General features: G+C 41.2%; 1 gene segment (V, D, J or C); it reads right to left on the reverse strand.

Moving 5' to 3' along the window:
* Positions 1-7862: 7862 nt before the first annotated feature.
* Positions 7863-8452, reverse strand: LOC116571514. The segment is given in 2 exon segments: positions 7863-8263; positions 8385-8452. Coding segments are annotated over 2 exon segments (447 nt in total).
* Positions 8453-18791: the final 10339 nt, after the last annotated feature.

An 18791-nucleotide genomic window follows, 5' to 3' on the forward strand; every position in this document is an offset into this window, starting at 1 on the left:
TCCTTTGCCTTTGGAGACATATCTTGAAAGAAGTTGCTGTGACTGATATGTAAGAGATTACAGCCTATGTTCTCCTCTAGGATTCTGATGGATTCCTGTCTCACGTTGAGGTCCTTTATCCACTTTCAGTTTATCTTTGTGTACAGTGTAAGAGAATGGTCGAGTTTCATTCTTCTACATATAGCTGTCCAGTTTTCCCAGCACCATTTATTGAAGAAACTGTCTTTTTTCCACTGTATATTTTTTCATGTTTTGTCCAAGACTTTGCCCATAGAGTTGAAGGTCCATATCTGGGCTCTCTACTCTGTTCCAGTGGTCTATGTGTCTGTTTTTATGCCAGTACCATGCTGTCTTGGTGACCACAGCTTTGTAATAAAGCTTGAAATCAGGTAACATGATGCCCCTCGTTTTATTTTGTTTTTCAACATTTCCTTAGCAATTCGGGGTCTCTTTTGATTCCATACAAATTTTAAGATTATTTGCTCCAGCTTTTTGAAAAATACTAGTGGAATTTTGGTCAGAATAGCTTTAAAACTATAAATTGCTATAGTCAGTATAGACATTTTAACAATGTTTATTCTTCCGATCCAAGAGCATGGAATGGTCTTCCATCTTTTTGTGTCTTCTTCAATTTCTTTCATGAGTGTTCTGTAGTTCCTTGAGTAGAGATCCTCTTTGGTTAGGTTTCTTCCCAGGTATCTTATGGTTCTTGGTGCTATAGTAAATGGAATCGATTCTCTAATTTCCCTTTCTGTATTTTCATTGTTAGTGCATAAGAAAGCCACTGATTTCTGTACATTGACTTTGTATCCTGCCATGTTGCTGAATTACTGTATGAGTTCTAGTAGTTTGGGGGTGGAGTCTTTTGTGTTTTCCATATAAAGAATCATGTCATCTGCGAAGAGAGAGAGTTTGACTTCTTCATTGCCAATTTGGATACCTTTTATTTCTCTTTGTTGTCTGATTGCTGTTGCTAGGACGTCTAATACTATGTTGAACAAGAGTAATGAAAGTGGGCATCCTTGTCTTGTTCCTGATCTCAACGGGAAGGCTGCAAGCTTTTTTTCCCATTGAGGATGATATTTGCTATGTGTCTTTCATAGATAGATTTGATGAAGTTCAGGAATGTTCCCTCTATCCTTATACTTTGAAGCGTTTCAATCAGGAATGGATGCTGGATTTTGTCAAATGATTTTTCTGCATCAATTGAGAGGACCATGTGGTTCACCTCTTTTCCTATATTTATTTGTTGTATCACATTGATTGATTTGCGAATGTTGAACCATCCTTGTAGCCCAGGGATGAATCCCACCTGGTCATGGTGGATAATCTTTTTAATGTGCCATTGGATCCTGTTTTCTAGGAATTTTTTGAGAATCTTAGCATCCATATTCATCAGTGATATTGGTCAGAAATTCTTCTTTTCGGTACGGTCTTTGCCACGTTTGGGAATCAAGGTAATGCTGGCTTCATAGAAAGAGTCTGGAAGATTTCCTTCTGCTTCAATTTTTTGAAATCGCTTCAGAAGAATAGTTGTTTTTTTTTTTGTTTTGTTTTGTTTTGGTTTTTGGTTTTTGTTTTTGTTTTTTCCGTCTTTGAGAGTTTGGTAGAATTCCCCAGGAAATCCGTCAGGTCTTGGGCTCTTGTTTTTTGGGAGGTTTTTGATCACTGCTTCAATCTCGTTACTAGATATAGGTCTATTCAGGTTGTCGACTTCTTCCTGTTCAATTTTATGAGTTTATAGTTTTCCAGGAATGCATCCATTTCATCTAAGTTGCTAAGCTTATTGGCATATAACTGTTGATAATAACTTCTGATGATTGTTTCTACTTCCTTGGTGTTAGTTGTGATCTCTCCCTTTTTATTCATAATTTTATGAATTTGGGCTTTCTCTCTTTTCTTTTGGATTAATGTGGCCATTGGCTTATCGATCTTACTGATTCTTTCAAAAAAAACAGCTTCTATTTTCATTCATACTTTCAACAACAAATCAAACCAACTCCACACATAAGAAGGGAAATAATCAAGATTAGAGCTGAGATCAATGAGGTAGAAACCAGAGAGAGTAAAAAGTATGCGGCCGGAGGTCAGGCATACTTTTTACTCTCTCTGGTTTCTACCTCATTGATCTCAGCTCTAATCTTGATTATTTCCCTTCTTATGTGTGGAGTTGGTTTGATTTGTTGTTGATTCTCCAGTTCTTTAAGGTGTAGGAAAAACTGCTGTGTTCTGGATTTTTCAATTTTTTTGAGGGAGTCATGGATGTCTATGTATTTCCCCCTTAGGACCGCCTTTGCTGTATCCCATAGGTTTTGTACCTAAGTGTCTTCATTCTCATTGTTTTCCATGAATTGTTTCAGTTCTTCTTTGATCTCCTGGTTGATCCACACATTCTTAAGTAAGGTGGCCTTTAGCTTCCAGGTGTTTGAGTTCCTTTGGAAATGTTCCTTGTGATTGAGCTCCAGTTTCAAAGCATTGTGATCTGTGAATATGCAGGGAATCATCTCAGTCTTTTGGTGTCAGTTGAGTCCTGATTTGTGACCCAGTATGTGGTCTATTCTTGAGAATGTTCCATGTGCACTTGAGAAGAATGAGCATTCTGTTGTTTTAGGGTGGAATGTTCTGTATATATCTATGAGGTCCATCTGGTCCAATGTGTCATTCAATGCTCTTGTTTCTTTATTGATTTTCTGCTTCGATGATCTATTTCTGAAAGACACGTGTTAAGATCTCCTACAATTAGTGTATCCATATCAATATTATTCTTTATCTTGATTAACAGTCTTCTTATGTAATTGGCTGCTCCCATATTGGGGGCATAGGTATTTATAAATGTTAGATCTTCTTGGTGGATAGTCCCTGGAAGGATGATGTAGTGTCCTTCTGTATCTTTGACTACAGTCTTTAGTTTAAAATCTAATTTATCTGATATGAGAATCGCTACCTCAGCCTTCATTTGAGGCCAATTGTCATGAAAGATGCTTCTCCATCCCTTAACTTTCAGTCTGGGTGTATCTTTAGGTTCAAAATGGGTCTCTTGTAGACAACATATGGATGGGTCCTGTCGTTTTATCCAATCTGCAACCTTGTGCCATTTTATGGACACATTTAGGCCATTCACATTGAGAGTGATTATTGATAGATACGTTTTTATTGACATTGTGTTAACTTTGAAGTCTTTCTTTCTGTAGATTGTCTCTATATTTCTGTTCAATGCTATTCTTAGGATTTTTCCTCTTTTATAGAACCCCCTTAATTTTCCTGCAGTGTCGGCTTGGTGGTTGCATAGTCTTTTAAGCCTTGCCAGTCTTAGAAACTCTTTATCACTCCATTCATTTTGAATGTCAGTCTTGCTGGATAAAGTATTCTTGGCTGCATGTTCTTCTCATTTAGTGCCCTGAATATATCTTGCCAGCCCTTTTTGGCTTGCCAGGTCTCTGTGGACAGGTCTGGTGTTATTCTGATGGGCTTTCATCTGTAAGTAAGGAACCTCTTTGTCCTAGCGGCTTTCAAGAGATTATACCTTCAATTATGATTCCTCAATTTGACTATCAGGTGTCGTGATGGTTTTTTTGGAATGTATAATCTTGGGTAAAACCGTTCAGTCTCTTGTACATGAGCACTGGTTCCATTGGTGAGATTGGGAAAATTTTCATGTAGAACTTGTTCCACTATATCTTCTAGACTTATGTCTTCTCCTCTCCTTCAGGGATTCCAATAATTCTGATGTTGGAACTCTTCATGTCATTTCTCTGATTCATTTATTTTCCTGATTCAGTTTTCGTGGTTTCTAAGCTTTTTATTCCAGGCTTCCTCCTGATCCTTTCTCTCTATCTGTTTGTCCTCTAGATCACTAATTCTATCTTCTGTCTCAGTTACCCTAGCTTTGATAGAATTTAGATTAGATTGGAACTCATTGAGAGCATTGTAAACCTCATCCCTGGTAGCTTTCAGCTCTTCCCTAACATTGAAAACATGTTCTCTGGAGGTTTTCAGTTCAGCCCTAATCAATTCCATTTGGTCATCCATGGCTTTCTCCAACTTATTGCCTGGATAATTGTTAGCCTGAATTCTCTTTCTGATGTATTGTCTATGTTGATAGCCATTAGCTCTATTGCAGAAGGTCCATCCTCTGTATTTTTCTTCTGTTGGGCATTCCTCCTCCTAGTCATTTTGGTTAGAGATGACTGAACAGATATAGCTGGATGTATTGACCATGGTGCAGTCAAGGTTCACCCTGGAACACTTCTGAGCAATCAGGATTCCCCACCCAAATGAGAGAAAAAAGAAAAGAAAAAGAAAAAAATAAAAGAGAGAGAGAGAGATACAGGAAAGAAAGGGAAGATGAAAGAGAAGGTTCAGCCCAAATGGGCCCCAAGGTAGGATTTATGAAGTATACAAACAAAAAAAGACAAACACAAATACTGATAAAAGTATGACGAGAAAAAATATATATATATGCAAATAAAGGAAGAACCTTGTCAAAAATAACCCCAAGTGTAAGATTTATATACTATCAGGACAAACATATGAACAGAGAAACACTGGTGGAAGAGAAAGATTGGAGAGTGGTTATAAATTCTCAGTGTGGGTGAGGAAGTTTTTTTTTTTAATTCTTCCTGGATGTATCTTGATATCTTTGTTAAAGAACTCAACTTTCCTAAGATAAAGGGGGATTAAAAATTGGTTTACCTATAGGGGTAGTATTGATTGGGGTAAGGGGATTACTTTGAAGTTTAACTCTATATGAATATTAGAAAATAAAAATAAAAAGGAATAAACTAGACTAAACTAAACTAAAATTAAAAAAAAGAAATTCAAAAAATAGAAATGCAAAAGAAAAACATAGGTGTATGTATCAAAAAGTTCAGGTTAGAAGGTTATTATGGTATTTAATATACTGGACAGCTCACTGTGATGGTAAATAGGTTAAAAAATCATCTATATTTAAAAAAAATGAACCAGAATAGTGGGAACAAGTAAAAAATAAAAGTTTTCCTATGAAGTAGTGGTGGTTGTTCTCTTGTCATCCTTTTTTTTTTTTTTTTTTTCTGGGGGAGAGGACTGCCACGTGGGTTTTCAGTGAATGATGTTCCCTGAGTTAAGTCCTCCCGCCCCCTTCAAGGGGGTGAACACTGAGGAAACTGTTTCTTTTCAGGCTTTTGTTCTCTAGCAGTTTTTATGTTCATTTTTTATTTCTCTCACCTTGACCGCTGTTTTTGGTTTTTGTAGTTTTAGAGGAAAACAAAGTGCACCCTGACATCCCTCTCAGAGGGAAGCCTCAGTTTGGCTGCAGAGCCCAAATAAGTTCCCCCTTGGCTGCTGGCAGAGCAGGTTCAGAGCCGTGGTCCCTGGGGATGCAGGATCTTTTGCTTGCACCCAAAGCCACAGCAGTGGCAGCTGTCTGGGCAGCTCCAGACCACCAGAGAGGTTCCAAGCAGCAGTTTCACACTGAGATTTTCCCACTGGCCTGGGCTGGGAGTGCCTGGTCTTTCTGGGTCTAAGAGTGCCTGGCTTGTGCACACCTCTTTCAGGGGAGGCTGTGGGTCGTGCGGGTCTCAGACTCTGAGAATGGGGCACAGGTCTGAAAACAGAAGGCTGGGCCTTTGCAGACCTCTCTGGGGGGATAGTTTGGTGCACGTGTCTTAGGCTCTGAAACAATGGCGTGTATCCAATGGAGCCGGATGGGCCTTTGTACCTCTCTCAGGGGAGGATGAGGAGCATGTGCATCTCAGGCTCTATAGCAGGGCTCACACGTTCTGCCATCTGGTGTGGCTCCCATCTCCTCACAGGAGCCAGATCCCATGCATTCTCAGGCGTGCTGGTGGCTTAGGGACCAAAACCTGGTTTCTCCGCCACACTCTCTCTGGCTCAGCACCATGGGAAGCTGTCCTGGGACCAGGGACTTAAGGCCCTGTCCATAGCTGCCCTGATTCCCTCAAATCCCCCCCCACACACCCACAATCCTTTGCTCTTTTGGAGTGCTTTCAACCAGTCTCCAAGTTAATGCTGGTCCCCAGACGCAGGGCACTCTCACTCGTATTGGGGGTATTACTTTCCAACCAGTCACTGCTGGTGGCTCCCTCCCCCTTTTGTTTATCTTCTGATATCAGTCCACTGTTCCCACTCTGCTTTACCTGCCCACTGGCTTCTTTTGCCCCTGTAGAGATCCAGATGTGTATGATTCTGACCTCAGGCTGATTTCATGGGTGATCAGAGTTCTTTGGTAGATAATCAGCTCACTTTAGGGTACAGGTTGAAAAGGCGCCTCCTCCCACTTCCCCACCATCTTGTCCTCACTAAAGTGTTTTTAAAGAAAATACAAGCTGCATGTTGAAATAATGAAGATTATTTCTGAATTTCTGAAAGCTAGTGTCCTTCGGAGAATGGCGTAAACCTGTGCTGTTGATATCCACATCCAGACTTTCCTCTATGGGTTATTGATGGATGAATATTTAAAACATATCCCCTTGACTTTATCATGGTGGCAGCTTCTAGCATTACCAAACTGAACTTGGAACTTTCAAAGGAAGACGCATCTTCTAGCCATATGTAAATTTGCCACTAAATTAAAATGAACCTTTTCTCTTTCTCACAGTAAAGGCTCTGCTTTGTTTTAATTTAAAATTAAGAGCCTGTTTTAAGAAGACCTCCTATGAGGCCAAACATTATATATATATATATAGAGAGAGAGAGAGAGAGAACACTTTTATTTTACAGGAAATTCATTACTGCCCATCAGAGAGACCCTGGGAATTCTGGGATGGTGTGTTTGACTCTAAAGTGAAATGGAAACACACAGACGCACACACACACATACTAAGAAACAACAACAACAACCACACAAATTGTGAGCATCCTTGAGCTGAGCTGCCAGGGCTTCATACATAATAGACCCAGAGACAGAATTTTAGGTCAAAATCAGTGCATTAGACAATGAGGGTTCTGAACTCTAGGGTCACTGTTAGTTCCCAGGAGCAAACAAACACTGCTTTGGGATGAAATCTCTGTTAGGGAAGGGAGGCTCTCCAGAAAGTTAATCTATTTAATTGGTTTCTCATTTGGAGGCAAACAGCACAGGCTGGGGCCTGGGATAAGACTTAGGTGACACTCTGTCCTGATAATATGCATATAGAGGGGTCTTGGCTGGCTCAGTGCCTCAGGCATGTGAATCTTGATCTCAGAGTTGTAATTTTGGGCTCCACACTTGGTGTAGAGATTATGTAAAAATAAAACAAATTTAAAATTTGTTTTAAATTTAAAAGAAATAAAAAGAGTGGCACCTCAGTCATTAAGTGTCTGCCTTTGGCTCAGGTCATGATCTTGGGGTCCTGGGATGCAGCCCCACATCAGGCTTCCTGTTCTGTGGAGAGCCTGCTTCTCCTCTCCCACTATCCCTACTTGTACTACCTCTCTTGCTGTGTCTTTCTCTGTCAAAAAAATAAATAAGAAATAAAAAGAAATTATCCATATATGTGTAATGATATATAGTATGAAGTGTGCTGCCTTCTGGATGGTTATCATCTTCTCTTCAACACATTTAACAAGGGAAATGGTATTAGTGCTGTTAATATTTATTAGTATTAATACACATTTTGTTCAACATTTAAGAGGCTCTATGTGGTCTGTGTGTAAGGAAAGGACAGCATTCCAGCAGGGCCCCATTTCCTCCTGAATCCCTGGAGAACGTGGTCTACTGCTAGCACCAGTGAAGGAATTAACCACCTCAAAACACCTGTCACTGCTTGGAACCTAAGGCCCCAGGTCTTTGTCCCACCCCCTCATCTGTCTCTGTCACTGTGCTTAGTGCCACAGGCATATACCTGACAGGAAACCACAAGAAATTTCTCAATAAAAGAGGCTCAGAGACAAGTTCTGTGTGTCCAGGGGTTTTTTGTCTCACTTCCTTGTTGTCTGAGACACTGTGGGTAACGAAAACTGCTCCCACTGCCATGAGCTATAGCACAGTAATAGTCAGCCTCATCCTCAGGCTGAAGCCCAGAGATGAGCATAATTGCCATATTGGTGGAGGTATCTTTGGATCCGGAGACACGACTGGGGACCCCAGGTCCCAGCTGCTTATCTGAGTCTGAGTAGTAGTACAGGAAATAACGGGGAGGGCTTCCGGGCTTCTGCTGGTACCAGTACATGTTTTTACCACCAACACTGATGTCCCTGCTCAGGGTGCAGGTGAGTCTGGCTGATGATCCCAGGGAAGCAGAGAGGGAGGGAGGTTGGGTCAGCACAGTCTGGGACAGGGAACCTGCAAACACAAACACATCAGAATGAAGAAAAGGGATAGGGTTTGTGTGGTTGAAAAGCTGAGCCAGAAGGATCTAACTCAGGTTAGGGGGCCACCCTCTTGCAATGGGGACTTTCCCTACCTGTGCAGTGACAGAGGAGCATGAAGAGGACCGTGGCCCAGGCCATGGTGACACAGCTTTTTAGGCCACAGAGCTGAGACTGGTCTGACCCTAGCATGTCTTATCCCCTGTCCAAGGTCCTCAGAGAGGAGGGGCTACTCATGCAAATATGACCCACCCCTGCTTCTCCTTCTTGTGCACTTCCAGGTCTATAACCCTTTCGTAGGGAGAATTCCTGTCACACTAGTTTCCCTCTGGTGGGCCTGGGTGAAGTGAAGCAGATGCTGGAATCTAACAGGCCCTGGTCCAGGGACTTATCCAGCTTCAAAGAGGCTATAGCTTCCCTGTCCCCACTGAAGCCTGGGCACTCAGCATACCATGCTAGGAGACCCTGTCCTGCAGAAACCCCCAGACACAGTCTTAAAGAGCCCCCTGTTGATCTCTGGGAGAATCTCTCCTTCATTCCCATAGATGGCAATACTCTACTTCACCTGCCTCTGTGAACCCTGTGTTCCCACCATGCAACAATGACCCTCCAGGAAAGACAGAGGTCCTGGTGTGCTGACTCTGATCAGTCTTCCTCTGTGAACTCATATCTAAAGGAAAATACATGAGCAGACCTAACCTGGGAGATCCTGTGAACCTCTGTGTTGCTGAGGACAAGACACAGGGAATAGAGAAAAGAAGGAATCTGTTACCGCAGGAGGACCTCAGAGGACATGAGCTAGTTCTGGTTACTGTGCGTGAAAAGGAGCTTGTGAAGGGGACACACACCTTCATAGAGGAGGACACTGGGTGTGAGAATGCTGGGCCCTTCCTGAGCAGGACTGACCGGACACACAGGGGCTGTGGGGATACTGCAGGGTCTGGGTTTCCAACAGGAACAACAGATGCGCCATCCTGTGACCTCCCCTCCATTTGCTGTGAGACCAGAAGCTGTGCTTCTAGTCAGTATTTCTCATTAAGGATTTATCTCTAAGACAGAACTTGGGACAGGGTGACTTGGAAGGTAACATGAGGAGGGCAGCTGGAGGAAGCAGAGAGCAGAGGAAACAGGGGAGGGAGAAATGTCATGTGTCCCCTGGTGTGACACAGGAAGGTGACCAGCTGGACCCTGGGCTGAGAGAGGGAGGGATGGGTGAAAGTGTCAGGTGGATGGAAAGTGATTCCCACAATGATGGGGATGCCCAGAAGGCACAGATAAGGTCAGGTGGGAGAGCAGATTGGGGTCTGCTGATAGTCTGTTGTCCCTCTGTCACTTGGCGACCATATGTGACCTGTGGAGAGGTGTGGAAACACATGAACAGGGCTGGGAGACACCTTCCCTTCCTCTTAAGGAAGGAGGAAACAAACTAATACAATAACTGCCAATGTGAGCGCTTAGTGTGCCTCGTTCATTCATTCATTCATTCATTCACTCATTCATTCCCATCTACGTTCTTTATTTTTTAAATATTTTATTTATCTATTAGAGAAAGAGAGTGCATGTACTAGCTGGGGTGTGGGAATAGAAGGAGAGGGAGAGGCAGACTCCCTGGTGAGCCAGACACAGAGCTTGATCCCAGGACCCTGAGGTCATGACTGGAACCTAAGGCAGATGCTTCACCACCTGACCCACCCAGGTCTACCTCCCCTACATTCTTGAAATATACATTTAAGGAATGTCCACCTGTGTCAAAACAGTGTTCATTATAATATCAATAAAGTATGCTTTCTTATTCATTTCAGAACTGCTAGTACTTTGTCTGGTTCATACAATTATGCCTAGATGTTATTTGCTGTCCTCAATGCCTGTGTTTTAGAGACTAACTTATATCACAAAAAGGTTCCTACCCCATCACGTTCTTTGTTTAACAAAAGTTCCTTTGATACACTGGAGAAAAGTATGCAGTTTTATTAGCAACAAATTTGAAGATAAAGAGGACTCAAACTTAAAAGAAAAACAACAAAAAAATTATAATGCTAATAGATATATCTGAAAAAAATTCTCAGCTTCTGTAAGTCAACACAAAATACAGAAATAACTGACCAATATCATATTTCTATGAAATGACAACAAAACTATAAGTTTGAGAACTACTGAAATATATTTCATTATGAATAAATTGGGGAGTCACAGTAATCATCTGGGATCCCTGACTTTGAAGGGAGCCCTGAGAAATTGTCACACACATTCTCAAGGCATTCTACCATGGATCAGAAGATCCTTTGTTACTGTGAATTTCTAGCGACAGTGGTGAGCACAGGTGTTGGGAAACTGGGTGTTGGAGAAAAACCCAGGGCCCAGGATCCCCTCACAAAGTTAGAAAGAACAGGCAATCTCCCCCCCCCCCACCAAACCCTGTTGACTCTAAGGTGATGGTGGTTGTCCCAGGAGAGAGCTGTCTTTGGGCTGTGCTTTTCATCTCTGAAGGACCATGTTGATGGACACTGTCCACAAAGGGCTATAGTACCAAGCAGTCCCATCAATGGGTCCATGTGTGAGCATAAAAATTTAGGGGTCTCCAGGACAGAAGCAAAACCAAACAAACAAACAAACAAAAAAGGTGGGATACAGCTTTCCTGATACAAGTCAATTAACCCCCCACCCCAGCTATCTCGTATGATCTCTGTCAGAGCAGCTCTACTTCCCCAGAACACATCTTATCTTTCTCAGAGGTGTAAGAGTTAAGAAGAAATGGAAGGGGAAAAACAAAGCAAAACAAAACACCTCACTAGTTAAGGATTTTAAGGGAACAAGTGGAATATGAAAATTGACAGCCTCTATCAGGCCAGGAGACAGTCTAACCACATCAGAAACAGCAAATCAGTGAAATTCCCAATATCATTTCAAAGGAAAACCAGACCCCACAATCCTTACCCCAGACAAGGAGCTCAGACCCTGCCAGTGCATCCTGGCTCTGGGGGCAGGACCCTAGCCCCTTTCCCTTGTGGGACAGCTGCCTCTTCTTCCTTGTAATGTGAGAGTCTCTGCACTAGCAGGAGGAGCCCAGCCTACAGTAACATAGCAGAGGATGTCTGTAGAGGCCAGTGTTCTCAGTCCTTCTGACCCATCCTATGCCCACCTTGACATGGGATGACAAAGCTCCCCTTCTGAATATTCATCCCAAATACTAAATAAAAAGAACCTACGCTCTCCTACTCCCATAGTCAAGACTTTGCAAGTTATTCCCTGTGATCTCCTTATTCACTGCAAATACAGATTCCTTTGTGTGACTACACACATGACTCTGTCTCTAAATTTAACTCAGAATGGAGCAAACTCACATTTGTTCCCACACAGAGTAACTTTGCATTCCTCTCCCTCCCTCTATATGTAACTTATAGTACTTAAATGTATAATTTAGAATATAAGAAACATATGCAACAAGTGACATGTGCCACACATATGATAAAATATTTATATAGAATCTACAGTATTTTATATCATGCCTGATATCTATATTTACTAGATTACATATAATAAAATATGTGTAATAATTCAATATAACATATTGTACACATTTTATATATGTTTATATGCTTATATAGTTTATATAATTTTATAATATGCAATATTTGCTTTTAATTTATAATAAGTACCATATATATTTTTATTTCCTTTTCCCTTAACAAGGACTCAGATGCCCTGGATAGCACAGTCTGACAGGGCCCTGTAAGGAAAGCTGGAGGTTCTAAGGTGACAGAAAAAACGGGGCTGCATTTGGGAACTAAACAGGGAAAATGACTCTTGCATCCCAGCACAATTTCTCTTCAGACTTAAAGGGGACTCCTTGTCCATGGTGGTGGTGGGGGGGTGATAGAGGAATCAGGACAAGACAGAGAAGTCCAGAATTCTGGTGGCTGAGGCTACAGTGCTGGAATTTCCCCCTTCCTTTCCCCAGAGGTCTCTTGCCCTAGACCCAGGTAGCATGGCAGGTGAGATTTTTTTTCATGATGTGAACTTTCTAAGTGTGAGTGTATCTGTCCCTGTCTAATCACCAGCCTGGACAAGTCCCCCATAGGGCGGAGGATGACCCAAGAAGTAGGGAGTGAGTCAGAGCTGAGCCCCCATGCAGCTGTGGGGACACAGGGGCTGCAGTCACACTTCAGTGAAAACACTTACTGCCAAGTGTGCAAGAATTCTTAGAGTATTTCTCTACTTGGTCTGGACCAGAAGCCAGTTCTCACAGGCCCAGTCCCACAGCTCCACCTGCTGGACAGACATAAAGTTCTCCAGCCCCTCGGACACCTCCCAGAGCTCCTAGAATTATGTCCAGAATTTTGCTATTAGATCTAGAATGATGTCACTGCCCAGGGCAATAGAATGAAAGGGTACCCTCTGTGGCATTCTGTCTGACATTCCCCACCCCCAGGTCACTAATGACCTCCTAATGGTTGCATACGTGGTGTGTTGCACAATGCTTATGTTACCAGGAATATCAGGGTTACCTAACATTGGTGTTTGTCTCTTTCAGGAGCTTGGGGTCATAACCAGTCTCCCATCACCTTGAACCAAGTAAAAGCCTAAAACTTCTTAGAGTACTGAAGTGGTTCACAACTCATAGTAATTATACATGGACCCATCTTCCTGTTTGACCATTGTTATTGTTGTTTTGGGTTTAGATTCTCCTCTTTGGTCTCCTGAGCCCACATTGCAAGGACTTATGATGCCAGTCTTTGTCATGAGAAAAGAATGCTGCCAGTGAAGTGATTCTTCCACTCCTACTGACTTTTCTGTGTTCAAAGTCTACTTGAACTTTAACCTGAAAGATGCTATTTAACATACACAAACACACACACACACACACACACGCACATCAGTAGGATATGACGTGTGTGTGTATATCCATTTTTATGATTTGAATTAGAATGAAGATTGGTATACACAGATCATTATTATAAATGGAGCCCTCCTCTATTGAGGTGTTCTTCCTTCTCTCCTACATTGAAAACCCTCATATCCCAATGTTGATCTCAAGGGGGATGACTGTCTAAAATCTGGGTCCAAAGTACAGACATTTATCCAAAACCCTCCAACAGGCAGGGGGGTGAGCTATAGACATTGTGGTTTTAAACCAGGGCCAATAAATTCATGGCAATACAGCTCTGAATGTGGAAATGGATTTGGGAGTTGTTGGTTGTACGTTCACCATTTTAAGTCATCCAACTGATGGATGTGGGCTCCTCTCACTTATTTAAATCCTCTTAATATTTTTAACAATCCTTTGTACTTTTCAACTTACAAGTTTTTTGCCTATGTGGTTAAAGTTACTCCTAAAATTTATCTTCTTTTTGAAACTATCTTAAATGAAATTGCTTTTTTATATCCTCTTGGGCTTCTTTATTGCTGATGTAGAGAAAATCACCTAGTTGTTGTAGGGAATTTACTACATGAACTCCTGTAGGAGACGCTAAACAGATACAGCTTAGAGGAGATTTAAAAACAAATCAACCAACAAACAACAACAACAACAAAAAAAGTGTTCCCTATTTTGAAAGAGTAGGAACAAGTAATAAAGCAGGAGGGCCTGTGAGAGGGAAGCTCAGCATACATAAACATGAAATGAGCGATCTCACAGGGTAGGTTCTGAGCACAGGATGAGTTTAAGAACTAAACTGAACCTGCACTGCCTCCAATTCCTATGGATGAAACAGAAAAACGTACAATATTTTTTAATTGTCTAGTTTGTGAAATAACTCATTTATATGTTCTTGAACTTATGTAGTTATTTTTGAAACATGTATTTTAGAAGCACCCCCTATTTTCTGATTGGTTCCAGTAAGGAAATAATAGGAAGGATCAGGAAGGAGCCCCCTCTGTGCTCCTGACCCAATGGTTATGTCAGTACTGAGGGGAGAGCTCTACTTCAGCTCTCTGACTCTTCATTGGGAGAGAACATGGGACCTCTTCATACCCAGCCTCTCTCTGCTGGTTGACCAGTTCCCCACTCCCTGCTCCAACCTCTGGCATCTGACACCACCTTCCTCGTAGACCTATATTCCTCTTTCTTTAAGAAGGTCAGTGACATTCAGAGGTAACCTCTCAAACTTTGACACCCACCTTGGACTGTAGGATTATGTGATGATGGAGAAAACAATGTATTCCACCCCATTAATCAACTTTATATTTACACGGGAACTGTGCAGTTAGAAGCCTATAAAATTCTGATTATAAATTATTCACAGATAATTATATGTTTATTGATTTATATGTTCCATTACTGAGACATTTTCAGTTATGTATATAAAAGTTATGCAATAGACTGGGTATTTGTCCTCTATAGTAAGAGTCAGATATTCATCACTTGCATCATTTTCACATACAATATCACTATTTTAAATATCATTATCACAATTATATCACAATATTAAAAATAAATAGATACCAGTAGGATCTGACACATGCATGATAATAGTTCAGGGATGCTTGCCAGTGGATAATTCATGTTGGTGAGGGAGGACATTATTTAAGCGAATCCTTAGGTGAGGAAGTTGCCAAAGATTATCAATCCTCCCCAAGATGTGTGGGTCTGGCCCACCTCTCAGCTTTCCATGTGAGTAAGGAACTGAATGAGGACAGTCAGGGAGACACATGGATCTTCACCAGAACATTGGTTCCCATGGGATGATGCATCTTCTCTGTATGGGGTAGTTGTCTATGACCAAACATCTATTCCATATGTGTGTCCCATGTCTGCTTCTGGTCATGGACAAGGGTAGATATGAGAAGGGGAAGGTGGAAGCAGAAATAAGGAACAGATTCTTATAAGGGATAGAGAGGAACATGGTCCAGGGAAAGGCTATGCCTTGGACTGTTCACAAAATGGGAAAACAGTTCCTAAAGGAATCCCAGGTAAAGTTTGGATTTCCTCCCCATCCTGTGAGAATGACAGGTGTAACAGAGTCAATTACTCTTTTTGGAAGGATATCAAAGTTTTGGGATGCCTTGGAGTGGGGAGAAGGTGAAGTTAAGGATGATTAGGGGTAGGGAAGATCATTTAATGCAGAGAGAAAGGATCTAAGAAAGGAGCTGTCTAATTCATTGCAGGGTACCAGCACATAGCCCCTGCCCCTCCAGAGGGGAACTGTCTGAGGAACCTGAAGAATGGAATGAAATGAATGGCTGTGGGAATGGGGATGCTGAACATGCACAGAAAACCTGTTAGAGGATTGGTCCAGTAAGTCACTGGGGCACCTGAGTTTCTCAATCAGTTAGGCGTTTCACTCTTGATTTTGTCTCAGGCCTTGACTTCAGGGTTGTTAGATCCAGTCTCTCATTGTTCTCCACATTCAGTGGGGAGTCTGCTTGATGATTCTCTCTCTCCCTCTCCCTTTGTCCCCCCTTCTCACTCTTTCTCTCTCAAATAAATAAATAAATCTTAAAATAAGAAGAGGGTGGAGGAGGTGGGAGGGAAGGAGAAAAAGAAGGAAGAATAAGGAGAGATGGAAGTAACAAGAAGAGGAGGAAGAAGAAGATTGAACCAGCCATTGTGCAGGACGCTGTCAGCTCAGAGATGCCCTTGGGAGCTGAAAATCCTGGCATCTGTCATCCACTTTGTGTCTTCCAATTTATGTGAGTTCCACCCAAGTTCTCCTCCCAAGACACCCCACAGCACTTACTGTCATCAGAAGAGCCTTGCTTCCAACTATATTTCCTAACATTTACTCACATGAGCAGGGACTTTAATGTGCTGACTTGGATGTTCCTGCTGATCCACACTCCAGGGAGGGAGCAGTTGACTCTTCTGGGATCCCACATGGGGTGGGGTTGGGTCTGCACCACCACCTACAGGTGAGGCAGGGACTCTTCAGTGAGCTGCACTGCTATAACTGGGAGGATCTCCTGTGGATTGTATGTTACCAATAAAAGCAGAGCCATGTAAGAAACAGAACACTACAGCCTCTTGAGGACCACTGTGGGACTGGAGACACTGAGTTTTGCTCATTATTCTCCATTGTTCTTGGAAATAGACTTTCATGCAAATATGCTGCAGCCACCCCCATGTCTAATCACTGTGTCACTCCAGGCTGGTGATGGTTCTAGTCACAGGAAGAAGGTGGAGAAGACCTATGTTCCCCAGGGGCTGAGGGAGACCAGAATCCAGTTTCTCCAAGGGCTTAGGGGGTCACAGTGCAAGATGGTCACATACCTGGAGAGGTCATTTCACCCAGTCCCACTAGAGCAGACTCAAGCTCCTCACATGTGGGATGGAGGTGGGTATCAGTCTCTGTGCTCTTCTCAGGACCACAGCACCCCTGGGTATCCAGAGAATCACAAATTCTATTTAATTTTTAATTTTATTAATTTATTTTTCCCACTAACATAAAATGTATTATTTGTTTCAGGGGTACAAATTTGTGACCCATCAGTCTTACATAATACACAGCACTCACCACAACCTATACCCTCCCCCATCCACCTTCACTCCAGCAACCCTCAGTTTATTTCCTGAGATTAGGAGTCCCTTATCATTTATCTCCATCTCTGGATTTGACTTGTTTCATTTTTTTCCTCTCTTCCCCTATGATCCTCTGCCTTGTTTATCAAATTCCTCATATCAGTGAGATCATATGGTAATTGTCTTTCTCTGGTTGACATATTTGAATTAGCATAATATCTTCTAGTTCAATCCATGTTATTGCAAATTTTAAGATTTCTGTTTTTAGATGACTGCATAAGATTTCTGTTTCTAGATATAGATACAGATAGAGATATATACCTATACCTATATCTATATCTATCTCTATATATATCTATATACACACAAACACATACATATATGATGGGATATATACACACATATATGTTTCATACATATAAATATAAATGTGTATATATATATATATGATTGAGATTATATATATAATTCCACATCTTCTTTATCTGTAGGTGGGCATCTGAGCTCTTCCATAGTTTGGCTATTGCAGACATTGCTGCTATAAACACTTGGCTGCTGGTGCCCTTTGGTTCACTATATGTCTATCTTTATGGTAAATACCCAGTAGTGTAATGGTTGGATCATAAGATAGGTCTATTTTCAACTTTGTAATTCATTCCTCAAAATCCTGTTTTTAGGAGACAGAATAGAACCGCAACTTACTGTTTTTAAATGAAAATGAATAATATCCAAATATGTAAACTATGAAATGTCATGTGGACAAAAATTTAAAAAAAAATAGTCACACTGTTGACCTATGTTATCATAAGACATAAGCATACTTTATTGTGAAGAAAAAAAAATGGTTCCATTAGAAAAAAAAGTGAACAAACAGACTAATTTCTGTGGAAAAAATATGAGTGCCTTTGTGGCTCAGTTGGCTAAATGTCTGCCTTCCTTTCAGGTCACGATCCCAGAGTCCTAGTATCAAGCATGCTGTGGGGGTCCCTGCTCATTGGAGAGTCAGCTTGTCCTTCTGCCCCCCATTCATGTTTGCTCTGCTCTCTCTCACTCTTTCTCCCTCTTTCTAATAAATGAGTAAAATCATTTTAAGGAAAATTTAAAAAAAGAGAATACTACTAGGAACTGCTCTACAAAAAGTCATGAGATGATGTTAGCTTCAAAGGATACATTAACAAGACTTCAGAGAGAGGAAAAATTTATGTAATTTATGTGTTAGCTTCATATATATGTTATTTCAAAATATTGAAAAACAATGGAAATTATTTATTTATTTAGTTAATTAGTTACTTATTTTAACTATTTTAAGTAGGCCCCATGTCCAACATCTCCTCTGAACTCATGATCCTGAGATCCAGAGTAGCATGCCCTGCTAAGCAAGCAATTCTCCCTGGAATTTTAAAATTCTTATAGAAAGAATTGTAAAATCGATACCTACACCTGAACAATAATATATAGAAAAAATAAATTTTCAGATCACTATTGTCATATTGTGTAAATGATCTAAATACAATATGAACTGTATGACCCTAAAATCACATTCATTTGTTCATACACCATGACTATATGTGATCTACTGAAAGTGTACAAGTTGAATTCCATATTAGTAAATTATTTTATATAAGGCATCCTATTTGTAAATAAATAGAGGGAAATCACATTATCTCACTAGATCCTGGACAATTCTTTGACAAATGGAATGGAAAGTCCAAACAAAAATTGCGTAAAATAGAAACAGACAGACACGTTTTTGTAAGATGGTGACACACTCTCTCCTATACACCTATAACTCACTCATCCAGACAGGAAATTAGCTATGGCGAGGGGGAGAGGACATTTCAACAAGATCATGAACAAGCATAAGTGACCTTAACTCCATTTTTATTCAGTATCTTTCTGCAAGTGTTAGACAATGAAAGTGGACAAGAGAAATCACTGGTTAGATCTCAACACTGATGGGAATAAAAAGGGAGTCATCCCAAAAGACCCAAATATATGATTCCTCAATACTCTCTGTTTGTGCAGCAGGGACAGAAGAAATAAGCCA

The sequence above is a fragment of the Mustela erminea genome, chromosome 13 (assembly GCF_009829155.1).
Source record: "Mustela erminea isolate mMusErm1 chromosome 13, mMusErm1.Pri, whole genome shotgun sequence".
Lineage (NCBI taxonomy): Eukaryota > Metazoa > Chordata > Mammalia > Carnivora > Mustelidae > Mustela > Mustela erminea.